Raw genomic sequence first — 18668 nt, 5'->3', positions numbered from 1 at the left:
CATTTTTAAATGACAGATGAATTTTAATAAAAACAAATTACCTTCCTACGGGGGTAGTAATGTTGCAGATTGGAGTTTACTGAGTCCAAGTCCTAAAATAATAAATAATTTATTTTTATAAAGACATTTTAGCTGCTGCTATGGACAGTCTTATCAATGAGGAATATGTACATTTAAATAAATATGTATATTTAAATGGACTTGTGACAATGCCTTCAGTCTTTTAGTTTTTCATCCCAACTGATCTAGAAGGATGAAAAAACCCAACTCCATTAACTGGACTCATCAGCATATAATATCCAAATAATGTGGACATATGGCTGTAGAATATGGACCAAGTGTTTCAGGTTTTTTACTCAATTTTTTGTATTCAGAGAATGGAAAAGTTACCGATGTAACTTTTTACCTTAGAGAATTCCTTGACTTCATATTCATGGAAGCTTTTTTCCCTAAACTACTTGGATTTTTGTTTGTGGGTATTGTGGGCTTTGGGTTTTTTTATATAATTAACAAAAGCATAAAATAGCAAGAGGAGAGATTTTAATAGTGCTAGACTTACATATTTGTTACAATAGTTCATCACCGTAGCTTTGTGTCGACAAATTAAAACTAAATGTTAACAAACTTTGTCGTTCCTTAAGGTTCACATAATTGATTTGGGCCGCTTTTGTGCTGGTAATCTTTTTGGTATTTGTACAACCATTTTTAATGAATGAAATAGTATCTGAAGTCCCTGTTTCTGCCCTTTGGAGTCTGCTGTGATTTTTTTTTTTTTTCCTCCCCTCACATTAGGAACAGTGTTACTTCTCAGAGGTTTTTATCAATTACAGTTTCCTTTGTGAAGTGGGATGTTCTTCAGCATCCGTTTCTTACAATAATTTTATTCATTATCTTTTTCATATTGCTTACTTTGCTTCTGGAAAATACAGAATAACTATTCTTGGTCCTGAATATAGTTGGGCTTGAAGAAGAATTAATGATTTAGACTACAGTTTTCTCACCTGGATTTTTTTTTCTCCTTTGCTTTGCTGACAAGACATATCAATCATAAACCCTTTCATGGCCTTCAAGAGATAAGGACTATGTGTATGATGAGTTTATGATGCTACACTGAATATCAGCTCTGCTAAGTGTTCCTGTAAGAATGTCTTGAATAGAGGGATATTTTTTCACTGAAAAGTAAAGGTTAGTGTTTCTTGCATTCTTGGAGTAAAGTGTGCAAACCTAGAACTATGTGGTATCCTGTCAAAGAGGAAATCTTCTGGGTTAAAACAACCATTGTTATATTTATTTGCAAAAATATTTTCAATACAGTTCCTTTTTCAGCCACATAATCTATGACCTGATTATAGGAACCCAGTTATGTATATTTTTGTCTATTTGCCCCAGTAGAGAGGCTTTTTTTTGGTGGTACTTTAGAGTTTGTGTTTGAAAGAGTGTTGGAAACTTTTCCTTAAATAATGCAATTAATGCTATTTTTCTTGGATGGTAGTTCCAGAATTACCTCTTCTGTCAAGTATTAGCGTTTTCCTTGGGCACAAGGGTGGCCACACAAAAAAAGTCACTGATGAGGAGCACTGTTTCTCCGCTTTCAAAGAAATATAATGCAGTAAGGAACTGATACATTGGAGAAGCATGTAACACTTTGCACTTTTTTCCCTAATTTTGGGTATAATTCTTTCACAGCATGTAAGCTAACACCACAGTAAAGAACTGTGTAGAGTCTCTATACCATCAATAAAGTGATTGGAAATTGTGGGTATTGTGTAAGAAATTGTGATAGATCAAATCTTTTAGGAGCAAGAGTTGGAATTGCATGTTCTCCTAGCAGAGCTTTTCTGGTTTTGCCTTTAACTCATGAATATCAGTGAGGTTGCAGCCATAATTCACATTTTTGAAACCATCCAGGAGGAACCTTACAGGACTTTGTGTGAGGCTTAAGTTGCTGGACACATCTGTGTGTGTAGGATCAGGCAGTTGTGATGGTTGTTTTCACAGATGGGAGAGTGAAAAGTTTAGACTGTTTAGTGGCTTTATTTTATTTTTTTTTCTAGTTAATTTTGTGGGACACTGCAAGTCTTCTCTGAAGATGCCCATGACTAATGCATATTTTGTGTTAGAGAATTTAAACGTAAGCTCCTGACCTATGAAGATGAATAATATGACTGGTAAAATACAAAGCAAAGATGGATATCTGCAGGAGTTATTTTTCAATTAAGCTGTTGAATTAACAAAAAGTGGGGGGGTTTGGTGGGTTTTTTGTTGTTAGGTTGGGTTTTTTTGTTTTAAAATGAGTATACACTTTGTCCTATGTTCAGTCTAAAACATTTCCCAAAAAGTCCAAAATGGGCATTGTTTATTATATTGTTTATAATTTAAAACCAAAATATTCTTAAATCAGTGTCCCCTGTTCTCTTTCCATAGGAAGGTTACTGCTGATATAATTATACATTGTAGAGGAAGATACGCCACTTAAATCAATTTTATGAATTTTCATTATATTAATATGAGCATTTTTCAGTGATATAGAGATAAAATATGTTGTGATTAATTCAGAACTGTATAGTTCTCAGCAATAGTGATATCCCTGTTTGCTGAATAAATCTGAACTGACTGTAGAGAATAATTTGCATGTTTATCAGCCATTATTAATGGAGTTATTTATTGCAACAAAGCTTAAAGGGCATTTCATGTTTTTTTGGATCATGTCACTATTTTTTTAGGTTGACAGATTATGGCCTATTCTGTGGTAAAAATAAGTTCATCAGCTTCACCATGTCAACAAAAACTGCTATACACATGCTAGTCTGATAACAGAATATTTAACAATATTTATTAGATATGTGTGGATTTGTTGTAATGTATGAGAATTTTGAGAGAAAAGATGCTCTCTTATATGTTAATATAGTTGAGTTTATTGTCCATTGCAGATTTCAGAGAAAATAAGTATTTGTTTGACAACAAAATTCAATTCCACCAGATTGATTTATCTAACAAAGCCAGGTTTCATATGAAATACATTATTTAAAAAACTTTGCTTATTCACGTATTTATATTTAGATGCATACAGCTGTGTAGCAGCCCCCATTATGCCAAGAGTTGCCCATAGACAGAAAAAAGGCAGTGCTTTTTTGTAAAGAATTTGAAGTCTAATGCTTGGTAATAAAATCAGTGTTCATGTTTATTATCTTTTTAAATGTCTTGGGAAGTTAGATAGTTTTTTCTCGTCTTTATAAAGTATAGGTATCTTTAAAAATAAAAAATCATTGCTGAGAATAGAGGTTTGAAGAAGGAAACAAATTATTGCCTGATTAGGGGAGTGGGGAGAAGCGTCTTGCTCTCTTTCCCTCATGACTCACTGTTGGAATTTACAAGTCTTATGTGTTTGTCTAAATTAAGAGCTTAGTATTACCATACATTAATTGCTAGCACAAGATAGCTCAAAATGCTTAACCTCTTAAATGATTGTGCTAACCTGGAATATAGGAGGTTCATTCCTGGGTTTGTATCAGACCCCAGCAAAAAAAGATTTTAGACTTTTTGTTCTTGAATCAAAAAATTATATTATTAGGTGATCCCAAATACCTTTGAAATCTTTCTGCATTTAGGAACAGTTTTTCCATCAGCCTTGAATCCAGTGTCTCATTTGTTCTTAAATTGTGATAAGATTTTTAAGTAAACAAATATTCTAAGATACGAATTTTAACACTTCAGGCTGGTACATTTTTCTGGGAGTTGGGAAATCTGCCATTATCATCTATTAAACTTGAAAGCATATAATCTTGAATGTGTTAGGCAATTTATCAGTGGAGTGTGCTCAATGTTTTGAGGTTCTGGAAGCAATTTTTTTATGACAGACAATAATAGAATTATATTGTGCAATAATAGACACCATCCTTCAGAAGCAGATTTCTGTGTCAAAGGCAACAATGGTACCTGGAGGACAAAGCATAAATTCTGTAATAACTCAAAGGACCAGCAAGAATATGAACTGCTTAGTGGAGGAACAAAGAGTGTTTTGAACTTCACATTTCAGTCACTTTACCTGGGTTTTAGGTCACCCTGTTATTTTTCTTAGATCATGCTTGGAAGCAAGTACATGTGCTGTACTGGAGAGCAGGTTTATCACTGTGGTGCAGTAGGATGTCAGAGCAGCTGCATTCCTTGTGGGGCTGAGGTTTCACAATAGGATGAGCTGGGTTAACCATTTCCTGCAGCTCTGGAAGAGGCTGCTTCCTCTTCCTTGCTGCTCATTCCCACCATTGGCTGTGGATGGACTGCACTGCTTGTTTCAGTAAACCCATCCAGCTCACTAAAAATGTAAAAATAACTGTATCCAAAGAATATTGAAGAGATTCATGTACACGTGTGTATATATGTGAGTGCATACGTGTACATGTGTGTGTATATTGCACTGACTGTTGTCTTGTCCATTTTGGTACAGAAAGGAGTAGACTGCTTGGCTAAGATTGATAACAGAGAAAGGGATGGGAAACTCTCCAAGTATTTTTGTTTATTCAGTTTAGTTTATTGTGGAGCTCTACCCCAGGCGATGTATTTTGAACAGGTGAGTAGAGCAGTGATGTGAAACTGAAGTCTCCGCAGTGCGGTAACTTTGTTACTTCAGAGCTAAGTTATGGTTTCACCAGTTTCCACATCTTCATTGCACACTCAGTAACACTTTACATTTTCTCTGAAATGGGAAAAAGTAAGGCATACTGGTTTTTTTGGTAAAATATGTGGTCTTTGAGGAAATCTTGAGAAACAAATATAAAGTTTGGGGCATAAAAAAAATGGAAAAGCAATAAAACGTAACTGGCAGTTGCTAGTCTGTCATCATTTCCCACCCCTCACTTTGCAGTAGTGCATTCCTCCTGATTTCTGCCCATTATTTCCTTATTCTCCAGATTCATAGTGTATTCTAGCCTAGTTCTTTGGTAGTGGAAGTACAATTAAGATTTTTGTTTTAGTTTCCAGTTCACTGCTTTGCTTATCAGCAGAATTCTATTTATGTGTGAAGAATCTGTAGCTATAAAATACTTTAAGGAATTCCAACTCCAGCAGGAAGCAATCTCATCTAAACTTGCATATGTTGCAGACACTGTATTTAACCCATGTATCCGTATGTTTAAGTTTGACAAAGGATTTCAGTGTTTGCATGATTAAACTTTTGTTTATAAATTGAGAGCTGGGGAGGAAACTGAGGCTTCAGTTTCATGTAGGCGAAATGGATGTAACTGTAGGGGTTGCTGAAGTCCTGCATCCCTGATGCCCCCTCTCTTGTGTTGGCTCTCTCTGGTATTTATCTGTTTCTGTGCTGAGCTGTTCACAAACTCAGCAGGAAGTTGTTCGCCTTTACTTTTTCTTTTCATTCCTTTGTTTCTTTTTTTTTTTTTTTTCCCACCAGGATACTTCTCTGCTAGCTGATCACATTGAAATTGACTCTGTGCAGGGTCAAATAAACACTGCAGCCAGCACTAGAAAGGGCAGAAATGTGTAGATTCTAGGAAGGATGTAATCAGTTTTATCAGTTTAGCTTTGGTTCTTATAGCCTGAAATGACTCCATGGTGGTGAATGAATATGGATGAGGAGATGGATTCATACCAGAATTATCTGGATCTATGTCCAAAATGGCAAAGAAGCGTAACTTCCCTCCTCTCTGAGGTCAGAACAAGTAAACAGTGAGTTTCTAAGGTCTCTGCTAGGCTAATCTAGGAGAGTCTCTCCAGTCCCAAATCCCATGCTCATAAGCACAGTGCATTGACTAGCATCTGAATTAATTCTGTGTTCTAATCTCTTGGGAACCTGTTGGACACTAGAAGACCAGTAAGCCTTGTTCTCCTTAAATCCAGAATGTGTCTGTCCAGACCTACTAAGGTGAATAGCTGAATTGTTGAAAAGCTGAGAATTGTTGAGACTTCCTGTAGTAGATGCAAAAAATAGACAGAGCTGCATTAATGTGTGGAGAAGAGTCTTGCCTGCATTGCTCTCTGGCGTTTAAAGAGAAGAAAATAGAGTGCTTTGAGACTGGCAAGCTTTACTACAGCCATTAAGTATTGGCTTACCTACATAATTTTATTTTTTTTTTTCAGTTTCTCTAAGAAGCTGCCTAAAGTCTTAGTTTATAGTAACATGTACAGTTTGAGTTGAGAAGACATACTTTGAACGCATTTTTTGCATGAGAAAATCCTTTTCTAATACTATTTCCTAATGCAATTTGTCTAATTTGTTTAATTTGTTTGTAATCACTATTTCAAGACAGTGCTGCACCTGTTGATGTTCTTACTGCTGCTTTGCAGGTGATACTTTCAACATACTAATGGTACTTTTAACATAATTCAACTTCTTTTTTTTCTTACCTCCTCCTCCTCCCACTATGCTTACTACTTCATAAAGAAACACACTTCAGAAAGCATATCTGACTTTTTTCTGGAATCTTAACCAGGCTGGTGGTCAAAATCTGTCCTGAATTTATTCTATCTAGGCAGAGGGGTTTTCAAATTACTTAAATCTCAAATGTAGTCATACTATGTCTTTAATAAATGTTACTGATATCTCAGTCACTTCCTTTGAAAAGATAAAATATAAGGAGAGAACATTTTCACATTGTTATGGTATAATTGAGGTCTGTAGTATGTTGGCAGGCTGTTAGTGTTTCATAGAGAGAATAATGGGATAGTCACAGCATAAACCATGTGATGGTATGGACAGCATAGGAAACTAGTATCCCTGACAAGTTTAAACAGTTCAACCAGTGGTTATTTGACTGAAACTGTTACCCACTGACAGCTTAACTGACTTGTTTGGACATCTGAGAAAGCATCTGTGAAGCCATTGCTTACAAATCTTACAAGATAATTTTTATACTACATGGGTATGTTAGATACCTAACTTATTCAAATATGTCAAAGTAGTCAAACTGGGTTCTTAGTGTTAAAGTTGCTATTCAGATCTGTCCACAGAGAAGTGGTTAGATTTTACTGCTGTGTATTTAAAAATGCAAGATCTTGGAATTGAAATTTTGAATGATTTTTCAGGCTAGTGAACAGGTTAATTACTATCGAGGCACCAAACAGTTGGACTGTAGGTATACTTTGGGAGATGACCGAGTTCTTGAAACAGTGTTTTGTAAAAATAAACTATGAAACTCTTCTCTGTGTGCAGCTCTGAATGTCTCAGCATGCTTGATGCTTAATTTCCTAATGTACTGCTTCATTGTCCCAAGTCATCTAAGTTTCAGTCAATTTTAGCTGCAAGTCTGAATCATATACTTCTGATTGTGGAAAAAAGATCTGTAATGGTTGACCTCCTTTACACTTCTAAATCATGTCAGGATCAATGCAATTATTTTAAAACCATATCACATGAATTTGAGTCTATTCTAGCCCATGTCATTTGGAAATCTTTTCAGTGCTTTTTCTGAACAGTTTTTTGGTGTGCTAATAGTACAGTGTAGCTGTCATTTTATTGTTATTTATTAACACTTCACCAAGGGCTTGTTGGATATGGCGAGGTGCTATACATATCCAAGCTTTACACTCAAACAAATAAATTTCAGGTCTTGTTTGCAGTGCTCTCTTCCTGCCAAGTTCCTGACTGCAGTACTTTATTTTTACCTTTCCTCCTTCTGCTGCCCCAAATGGTGGAGAACAATAGTATTTGTTTTTGTCAAAGTGATAGGAGGTAAAGTGGTGAAGGAGGTTTAAATCAGTTTGAATTCTGAATTATAAACTGTTCTGTTTACCTCAGTGTGATTTTGAAATCAAATTAAATACTTACATTTGAATAATTTTATTTATATATCAAGTATTTTAGTTTTGCTCATTTTTAACTAAACATAAAGTACTTCTGAATTGGATCCTCTTTCATGTGTATCAACCCTTAGAATATTTTGATAGAGGAATTTTTGTGTTTATGGTTCAAAATAATAACCTGAAAAAGCACTTTAAGGGACATAAAAGACACACTAAATCAAAGGATTTACTGTACAGTGCTTTTAATATGGTATTTTTGTATTTCTGGGTGTTTTATAACATTCAACCTGACAAATCTTTGTGATTTGGGTTTTCAAGGCATTACTGGATTACCCCCATTTGCTGCTGCTCCCTTCCCCCAGCCATCTGAAGCTACCAAATACTGCTCAGTTCGCTCTCTGAGTTCTGAAGAACCGACAAGCTTTGACACAAAATTACAAGTCAGCTTGATCTGGAGCATGCATGTAGTTGCCCTTATCTTTTCCAAGCAGGAAAAAGCTTTTGGTCAGCTTTTTCTTATTATCTCTCCAATGATTTAGAAATTTTTCAAGCATTGAGGTTTCAGTGGATTCTTTTCTTCCAGTGCTTAGGGATGAGTGTTCTGATGTGTCTGAATTTGTCTTCTCCTCCCACCTGAAGTGGGGACCAAAGTCTTAAAGTGATTCTTCTTGTTAAGAAAACTGCACTGTAATGCAGTTTTCGTGTGAGACAAGATATGTTCAAATATGTGAGAGAAAGCGAAAACATGAATGTTTTAATGTAGACCTGTATGTTTTTATATATTAGTGTCTGTAGTAATACTGGAATAAACAATCTGGTTTCCTGTGGGCTTAGGGGTGCCACTGTGTTTCTAACATCTTTTGGAGAACAGATTGTAAAATTCCTTCCATACACTCCAGCCTCATATGAGAAAAAGGAAACATGCTCCCCAAAACTCATTCTCTCTGTAGGTTATTGAGTGTACAGCTGTTAATATAAAGGAACATGATGTTTTTACCTCAGTGCAAAAGGTTTAAGAAAAGTATAAACTTGGTTGTCTGTTTACTGAAGTGGAACTGATATGTAAACCTAGGTACCTATCTCATTATGTGTTACTAATTTATAATAATCTGTGAAAATACTGATTTTGTTGTTATCATTGATGGGGTTTTTGTTTTATGTTTGTTTTACTTTTCCCAGTATGATCAATGGATTTTTTATTGACCCTACTGTAGAAACAGAAAGAGAATACATTAAAAAAAAACTCCAAGGTGTTTGGGTTTTTTAAATGTTAAATCAAATTATAAGAAGTTTGTTTTCATATGGATGTAATAGTAAGGTGTCTGTTTAGATTAATTTTCAAAAAGTATGGAAAAGCTTCATTTAGAGACCCTCTGTGCAATCACACATATTTGTAGTTAAGCATGTTTAAATAAATTGTACATTTGCACTTTAAGTATTTACAATATGGCTTAGATAGCAAGTGGAGAGAAGTGGTAGTAGTGAAAGAGTAAAATAAAAGAGGCTGGCAAAGTGTAACAAAAGTAATTAAAACAAATAACCCTTAATTTAAAGATATTGCTACCCTGCATGGAGTTGCTTTTTTTCTTACTTGGTCATTACTTCTCTAAGTGTACTTAGCTGCTCACACCTATCAGTTTTCATCTCTAGCTTTATATTCAGTAGTTTTCCATTTTGTGTAGATGTTTGATGCAAAGTTGTATACATTTTAGAGAATTAGATTTTTGAATTTTCCTTTATATCCTTTCTTTCTACGTCATTCCATGTAGTTTTCAGAGATCATGAGTGTCTTCACATTAAAGTACTTTAGTAGGATCACAGGCTGCAATGACTTTCCTACTGAGTGATTTACATAATCTGCAGGTGTATAGATTTGCTACATATGAGCTTTGTCATACAGGGCAAGACTTCTTGGATCTTACATGGGATTTTTTTGGCATTTAATGTAAGAGAAGAACTTACGTCAGTGATATAGTGCATGTATCACCTCCTTCATTTAAAGCATTCAAAACTTCTTGAAATTTTAGTGAGGAAAATCCCCTTCTTTCTTTAATTTAGGATTTTGAGGCTGATACATTAAGCAACCAGAGACTGGTATTCTTATTTCTTTACATACACCCTAGATTTGTATTCACCTATCTGACAATAACAATTCTAAAGCAGCCAAATGCCTGCACTGGCTCAGGTAGTCAGTGTGGAGATGATACTTCCACAGAACATAAGGGGCTAACCTGTGTTTGTATTGGTTTTAATGTCTCATTTAACAAATTACACACAGATGTTTTAATTTATTTCAGGAGGGATGACAGGATGAAAAGGAAATTCAGTGACGTGTTTATTTTAGTTCCTATTCTTCTTTTGAAAGAACCCAGTTATCCAACAGATATGACAGACTTTAGTGTCTGACCCTTCCATATACTGCTGGTCTGTATGTCTGTCTTGCCTTCCTAAATAAGGCTTTTATAATTTTGGGGGTCAGTTTAGAAGAATTCTAACCATAGCCATCGCTGTAAGAATGGCACAATATGTGCTAAAACAGGCCCAGCTTTTCCTCTCAAATATTTATTCATGTGATAGTTTGTTTTTCTGGCAGATCAAGATACAATCTGGTTTTGGAGAATAACCAGATTAGATTTTTTCCATCCTTCCTAAAGCAAAACAACCCTTACCTTTTAAGAAATAACCTTGAGTTTCACATTTATTTCAAATGTTCTTAGTTGCTAACAGGTTAATTTTTTTAAGTTGCAGCATTTTAAACATCTGATGTTATTCTACCAATGATATTCTCAATCAATCTCTCAACATGGTACATGTTTGCTGAGCAGGAAGGAAGAATACTGCATGGGATCAGAATGTTATAAGTGACAAAATGTGTTATGGGAGGACAGTACTGATTCTGAATGTCAAAGCACTTAAAGTATCTCATTAGCTTTGTCTGCTCTGCTGCTGGTAGGGAAGGGTAAAATAAAAATGCTGTGGCTCACAAGAGTGAAGTTGAGAGCTCCCTGCTTTTCTGTTCTTGCAGTTAATGTGTAAGGTACTACACAGAATGTGACTCATGGCTCTCAGAGAGATGGGCTGTCTGGTTCTGCTGATCTTTAATATTGTGGGTCGGTTTGTTTGGGGTTTTTTTTGTTTTGTTTTTACCCTTGGGTCCGTCCTCTCTCCATTTGCCCTGGGAAGGGATCAGGCTGGAGAATTATGCTTCGCTCCTGCAGTTGTAGAGTAAGGGCTGAATGCACTGTTGGTGCCAGTGCACTGCCTGTTCCCCATGCACAATCTTGTGTGGTGTTGACAGGAAAGATAATAAACATTTGCTGTCCCTTTACATGACGAGACAGTCAGAAACATAGCTTACAGTTTATAGTCTCTGCTGCTTGAATTATGTCCAGCAAGAAGACAGACATTGCCAAGAATGGAGTAGTGCCTGAACTACAGTATTTTTAGGCATAAATATATGGTGGTGTTGTTTTTAAGCTGGTTGTTCCATTTAAAACATTTTTTGATTTAAGAAAATGTGTCATGGAAATGTTTTTTGATAATTTTTACGATCATTTGCTCTTAGGACTTCTGCTCCTGTCATTGCCCCCTTCAACAGGAAAATCACTTCTATGTCTTTTGAGACAGTCAGAGCCTTACATCTAAATTTATTTAAGATAAATACTTACTGTTTGTTGTCATTATAATAGCAACAAAGACTGCTATTGCACAATGAGAGGATAGCAGAACTCCACTACAGCAAACTTGCCTAATTAGGTGAAACTTGATCCAGCCTATCTTGTTCCTGTCACAACCGTGGCCTGTCTTGTTTCTTTAGAACTTCTTATCACTGCTTGTCATTACTGCCTGAATTCATGTGCCAGTAGACCAAAAATACTCCATTTAAGTAGTTTTTCACTGTAGTTGTTGCACAGAAACTGTTATTAGCTTTACGCGACATTTTTATATTCACTATTTACAACTGTCCATATGAAGAATACTTTAAGGATGGTTCTTCAGAATATTATAAAAACATCAAAAGGGAAATCTTGGCTACCGAAAAAGACTGGACTTAACTATAAACAGTGGAGCAAGGACAGAATTATTAAAAAGAAGGTGGGACAACATAAAGTTTTGTTTATTTGCTGTAATCTTAAGTGGTTTTGGATTTCTTTTTGTAAAACCAAACAGTGAATCTTTATAATGGATTAGAGTGTGTGTGTGAGAGAGAGATTTTTACTTGAAGATCAGGGATTATTGCCTTTTATGAGTTTCTTTTGTATATAAAATGCCTGGGATTTTAAATTTTACCTTTTAGCTTGATTTATTATTCGTAGTAGTAGTAGTTCTTGATTCAATCAAAATGGACTTCTGACTACAAAACAATATCCTTTCATTTTTAAATCTGCCACCTTAAAATGAAGGAAGTATTTTGGAAAGAGTTATTCCACTCTGATGGAAGAAAAATTCTGCTGGCTTGCCTGTTGAATCCCCAAGGATGTATTCACTTTTCACTTCCTATTTTTTTACCAAACCAGATAACATCTTTACATCTAAGATTGAATGGCTGGTATTCCCTGAAAGCAATGCACTAAACAATCAGTATTTTGTTATATACTTCCTGCTTGGAAGAAGAAAGCTATAGTAGTACTCTCTGCACTCATTCTATTGAAAATAAAAAAAGAATAGTGCTGGTTCCATTTGCAGCACTACATATGGTTGTGTGTCTATAGATTTTGTAGAAATTGTTCCTTGTTTGTAAAACGATAAAATTATGTTTGGTGCTGCAAATCATGTTTATTATTTGACAAAAAGTCTGATATTTAGTAAAAGTACTGTGTTGTTTGGTTTTGTTTTGGTTTGTGGCTTAAATTTTATGGTTGATGGGGTGGTTTTTCATATTTTGTTGACAGGTTTGTAAAAGAAAAGATACAAATGTCTGTCTGTGTCCTATGCTTTTTCAATTAGATGATTTTTCAATGCAGTAGGTAGGTCATGCTTTTCTGGAATTCAGTGGATTTTGGATGACTTTGCTGTGGCTGTTGACAAGGTCGAACACAAGACTGGAGAAACATCAGCACCTCCCTGTCCTTAACCTTGGCCAAAATATTTTTAATAATTTGAGAACATTCAGTTCTATGATACAAATTCAATGGGACACTTCTGTTTCATGTGGATTTTGAAGATTGTTTTCTTTCAGGAAAATTGACTCAAACCCTCAAACTGAGCTCTGCTCTTGAGCTTTGCCTGAGTTGTCAGACTGAGCTTCCCTTCCAAGTAAATTGCAGTGTTGCTAATGCCAATATGCCAAAAAACTTGTATGGGACTTTATTCCATATCCTCACCTAATAAAAGTAAAATACTAATTTTTTTGTCTTTCTTGTTTGTCATCTTGATTCTTGAGTCTTAGTGGAGAGTGTCCTTTCTTGTAGAGTTTGGGGTCGGTTCAGGGGGTTTTGTGTGTATATGTTTTTTTCTGGTTTGCGTTTGTGAGTGGTTTTTTTTGAGGTTTTTTTGTTTGCATTTCTGCGTGGTTCTTTAGTTTGGGTGGGTTTTTTTCTTTAAACCTTTCATTTTAGTGAACACAAATATTTTTTCCCCTGACTGGAAAGCTGAGATTATTATGTAATAAAAGGATCTCTGAAGCTGAGTCATCTTGAATTCATTTAGTTTTGGTTTTAATTTATTGCCAGTTCACCCGCATGTACTGTCAATTTTACAGCACTACAGTTGTGTTGTTCTTCAGCCACGTCTTCCTTAATGATTTGGAGAATAAAATATTTAAGAGTATTTTTATCATGTTATTCCTGTCTCATCAGTTGATGAAATGGAATGGGCAGTTTATACTTTAGGACTGTTTTAGCAAGCTTGTGATACATTTGACATGTGGCATACTGGTTACCCTGTTAGATATGAGAGATTTAGACCTCTGAACATTAGAACTAAGTGAGCTGTGGGATGTTGTACAATGAGATCCAGTTGTAGTGCCACAGTGGTTCCTCCCTGCTTTTCCCTGGGGGCTGTGAGGCCCCACATGACTTGTACTGGGGTCCCCGCATAACTCAGAACTGTTTGGTTTGAAGGACCCTGACCTGAAGGTGTGAAGAGTACTAGAACTGTGAGCATCATGTTCACATTTTGTTAAATAGAGCTGGTGGAATTTATGGACGATTGGAAAGATGATTGCACCAGTGCAGCCTTGTTTTGATCTGAAGTCTTGCTGTCCTTCAACCTTCTGACTTCCTGTGTGTTAGTAGTGTTTTGTGCATTTGGAAATGCAGCAGCTGCTGCAGTTTTCTGAGTTTAGTAGGAATCCATTACATAAGGAAATTTTTATTTATAAGCCTTATCAACTTCCAAAATCCTTTGTTACAGCTGAGCTATTTGCTAATTTCTTAAATATATTAGATTTTTTTATTTTACTTATTAATTAATCATTACAAAAGTTTAGCAGCTGATTTTTATTGGTTTGTTTCAAGGTGCTTTAGATAAATCTCATTAAAATTAGGAAAAGAGTACTAGATGAGGTTTGTAATTCAAAGATTCACAGAAAAAAATATTCCAGAAGATAAAAAAGGGTATCATTAATGAAGACAGCAAGTATTAAAATAACCTCTGGAACTTCTTCAGAGCAGCTTTATTTGAAGATCAGTCTTCTGCTCTTGGTTGATAGATGGTAAGACAAATTTGCAACAATCCTGTAAGAAATCATATGATGCTAATTTTCCAGATGAGAATTTACATGTTGAGTCGTCATGAACATTGTAAGCATCAACCGATTAGAGCAGAAAGTCTTTGAAGAAGAGTCTCCAGCTTCCACCTTTTAATAATAATTGTGTATATCATGAAAAATAGTATATGGCCCGCTGTCTTTTAAACAGTGAAAGAAAGCAAAATTTCAGAGCCTTGTTTTGGGAAGAATAAAAGTCTCTGCATTTTTAATCTGTGTTGCCTGATGGAGAAATGTGCTCAGCAAGAACTTGTCAGTGTACCTAGAATTATCCTTGTGTTCCAAAGTCTCTTATGTGGTAACTGATGTCTTCACAGTCCTTTGGTAGAATTATTTGCGTCAAGGAGCAACAACAAGATCTCTTGCTGTTTCTCCAGATGTAGCAATTTAGGAATCAAGCCAAAAGATAATATGATGCAGGGATGTTGAACTCATTCTGAAGCAAGTGCCAAATTATATTTTCCACTAGAAAACATCACAAGAGGCATGTTTTATAGATTCCTCTAACTTCAGGCTGTGTTGCTTTAGCTGATGATGATAAATATTGCACTTGGACAGATAGTCTTTTAAAATAGCAGTTTTATATGTAATGTAATCTCTTTGTTTTTTCGTTTGTCTCTTTCAAGATATACTCATTTTTCCTTGCTGTAGCCACAAGTTTACTGCCCACCTTTTAAATTTTATCTAAATCTCAGCTCCTGCTTGATTTTAGCAGAACTGTCTGAACCAAAAACAAGGCATTTCAATGTTTTAATGAATAACTTTAGCTTCCCTGATGTCTGGAGATCTGGCAGTGGTTCATTTCCATGGATTGACTCTGACTTTGTATATAGCTGTAGTATAGTAGTATACATACACATATATATATACATATATAAAAACATATATATATATACACACATATATACACACATATATATATATATATATATATATATACATAGTAGCTGTAGTATAATGTAGTCTGAAATCTGATGTAGGATTATAATGTCTAAATGATGTCACTCTTCTGCCCTAGGCTGATGCTAGAAACTTAACTTTTTTTAGGTCAGTTGTTTTCTTAGCCCTGTTGATATCTTGCTTCTCACAGCCTGTAGTCTTTGGGTTGTTGTTTACACAAGTGAACTCTTAGTTGCTATTGTTTTCATTAGGTATTGTTTTCCTAGAGCTCTGGAAGTGTTTCAGTTAACTGCTGCATACCTTTCATTTAACAGTTTGTGGATCTACTCTTGCCCATGATAGTTGCTGTCTCCCTCCTTCAGCAAAAATGCTGGCTTATTTCCCTGCCACTGCAGGGGTAAGGGGCTTCAGATTCCAGATCCACAATGATGCTGTAGTTCTTTTTCTGTCAAAGAAAAGAAAGTGTAGTAAGTATCCCCTCAGCAAACACATGCCAGGTAGGTTTGCGTTTATGAAATAGCTTGAGTCCTGCTGAACCCTTGCTGTTGCATATGACAGCTTGTGAAGGGGCAAAGGCAACAATCCTGGAAGTACTGAGAGGAAATCTCTGGTTCTGCCAGTTTTTTAAGCCTTCACAACATGTAGGCCTTAAACAAGATTTCTGTACATTTTTGTAAAATTTTCTTTTAAATCTATACTTCTACATTTCTACAAGAGGAGTTAAGTACTTCATTAAAATTTTTCCTGTGCTTTAGCAAGAGAAGTAATTTTATGCACAACTATTGTCTAACAAGTTCCCGGTTGTGCTTTCTGTGGGCAGGTTTGTCTAGAGGTAGGTTTGTTGTCTAGAGTAGAGCATGGTGAAGGTGGACTCAGGGTGGATCACATTTTTTTTTTCAGTTGCAGAATTTTGCTATTGCAAAATAGCAAGTTAATGTAGCTAGCATACAAGCTAAGGCAAAACCAAAAAAACTTCTGTGAGATAAGTTTATTGAAGTACATTTAGGCAACATAAGATTAAATCAAAAGTGTTGACCATGAATAATAGGACCTTGATCATATTTTTGATTAACCTCATGAATGCTTGAGTTTACCGGTAGTAAAATTTAAGGTTTTAATGTTTGTTAGTAGCCCATATCTGAATACTTCACATTTTTAGTGTCTGAGATTCACTCCCAGTTTTGTGGATTCTTTTGCGGGCCATATGGAGGCAGTTGGCTTCAAATTTGAAAGTATAGCAAGAAACTATTGGTTTCACAAGTCTACATTTTGGCAGAAGATTTTGCTCATTTTTGTATTCTATGCAAACTGAAGTCTGTTGTGCTGCTTTTGTGAATTTTACTAATGCAGTCAAAAGCATTGCTGGGCTTTAAATTTTGTCCTGGACTCAAAGTTTATACAGCTTGAATGTGAGTAGGATGTGAGGAAAGCTGTTTAGAAATATGGAAATTGATTGCAGTAATTTCTCACCCCATATATGGAGAATGAAAACAAGAAGCTGTTAGAGAAAAGAAATCTCCTGGTGAAAACCACAGTAATTGATAATAAATTTGCTGCATGTCCTGATGCTTTAATTTGAATTAAGACTGATAAGCATACTGCAAGAAATTCTTCAACATATTTATTTTTTAAAATAAGAGCTTTATTCTGAAGATAAATAATTATTAGAAAAATCATGCTGGTGGATAAACTTGTTGATTAGATGGATTTTAAATATTTCTTATACAGAGAAGTGAATTGTTTGATCTTACTACTGTTTTTCTGGTGTTTGCATGTAATAACATCAGAGATTTATTTGGGATTTGTTCCTTCTGAAATCTCAATAGTATAAAAAAATTATCGTGACTTGAGTCAAGAAAAGATCTTTAGATGGCTTTAATTCAAACAGCTCTGTGGTTAAAATTTCATAGTTTGTGGGTTTTTTAAATGTAATTGCTTAAAGTTTTAAGTAACTAAGTCTGTAATTATAAAAAGGGGCTGTGTTCCCACTGCAACAAAAATTAACTCTGCTTTAATGCTTGAAATATACAACTACAATTCCTACAGCTGTAGCTGATGGAAGTTTCATATAATAAGCATGAATTCCAGGAAAGCAAACTTGCATGAGATGACTGATAACTTGTAACTTTTTTACTGGCCATTCTACATGCAAAGTCGTGCATATTACTGTATCTCATCACCAAAGGGATGATTTTTTTACGTTTTCACATTTTGCTTGCCTCTCATTCTATAATTTTTCTGGTAGCTGAAATCCTTAGTCTTACTCAAAGTCTTATTTTGTTGATGGGACTATGTCATTTCAGTAAGATACAGGTTTGTAATTTGCAGTTAAAACTATCGTAGTAGCGCCTTGAATAGAACAAATTCCTGGTACTTCCAAGTTAGGAAAATTAGTTAAAATCCTTGGAAGATGCTGAGGTTCTACTGTTCTAGAGAGATTCACTTTAAACATCAGCAAAGTCTTGTCTTCACTGATTGTTCTCATCTTGGCATTGTAGGTAGTGCTAAAAGCTCTGAAATGGCAAAACATTGCAAGATCATGAATGAATGTTTTGGAACTCTTTGTTAGGGAAAAGTGCATGGTGAGAAGATAAATGCCTTCCTGTGGAACAGAAGGCTTGAAGTTGGCATTTCTATCAGAAATTGTTTTGTACTTTAAGTTCCATTGTGTGTCAGCCTTGTATTTGAAATGTCTGTTCAGTGATCTGCTAGAGAACGGTTTTTTTGGTTGTTTCTTGTTCATTTACACAGTGAAATTTCTAGGCTGGTTTAAAGACAAGAAAAAAAGGCAAAGGGAGAGTCTAATGTGACTAAACAATAGTACCTGATTTTAGCTATATTAAATATCTGGTATGTTTTTAAATTGCAGTCATAGGTTTGATAATTCTTAAATTGACAAAAGTTTTTTGTCAATAAAATTCTCTATTATCTATTCTACCTTCAATATCATGTAGGCATTCAAAATATGGGTAATAAGAGTAATAGCACAAAGAGAAAAATCAAGGGTTTTCATTTTCTTGCAATGCAGGGGTGTTTTTTCTTAACCTTTGGTTCTCTGCTGGAGTGATCTTGCTTCTAAACTTTCCTATATATGTCTTTCTTTTGTAAATTGTGGACATAAAATTACATGCAGGAAAAGTAATGATCTTCAGATCTGTTTTTGCCAGGAACTCTGGTTTTGTTTGGAAACATGGGGTTTAGTTTAAAACTGGTTATACAGAAAATAAAAAAGCCAAGTGAATAGTTCACCATCTTCATCCACAGAACTCGCTTCCTTGTTTTGTAGTAGAATACATCAATATTT

At 35.1% G+C, this 18668-nt stretch overlaps 1 protein-coding gene across 5 annotated transcripts in view; it reads left to right on the top strand.

Annotated features, from left to right (window-relative positions):
- PPP1R13B (protein phosphatase 1 regulatory subunit 13B) overlaps positions 1 to 18668 on the top strand; it is a 68541-nt gene that overhangs the window by 1967 nt on the left and 47906 nt on the right. Inside the window, exon 1 of one of the 5 annotated variants that reach the window (XM_015630903.3) lies at positions 11646 to 11850. The exons of 1 other annotated variant lie outside the window; for it this stretch is intronic. In XM_015630903.3, coding sequence (XP_015486389.1) covers positions 11725 to 11850 — 126 coding nt within the window. In that variant the 5' untranslated portion in view covers positions 11646 to 11724. Of the gene's footprint in view, positions 1 to 11645; positions 11851 to 18668 lie in introns of those variants that run through there. 3 more of the 5 variants (XM_015630902.3, XM_015630906.3, XM_015630905.3) reach the window with 3 other exon arrangements.

Source organism: Parus major, chromosome 5 (genome assembly GCF_001522545.3).
Source record: "Parus major isolate Abel chromosome 5, Parus_major1.1, whole genome shotgun sequence".
Lineage (NCBI taxonomy): Eukaryota > Metazoa > Chordata > Aves > Passeriformes > Paridae > Parus > Parus major.
This window is presented reverse-complemented; position numbering and strand designations above follow the sequence as displayed.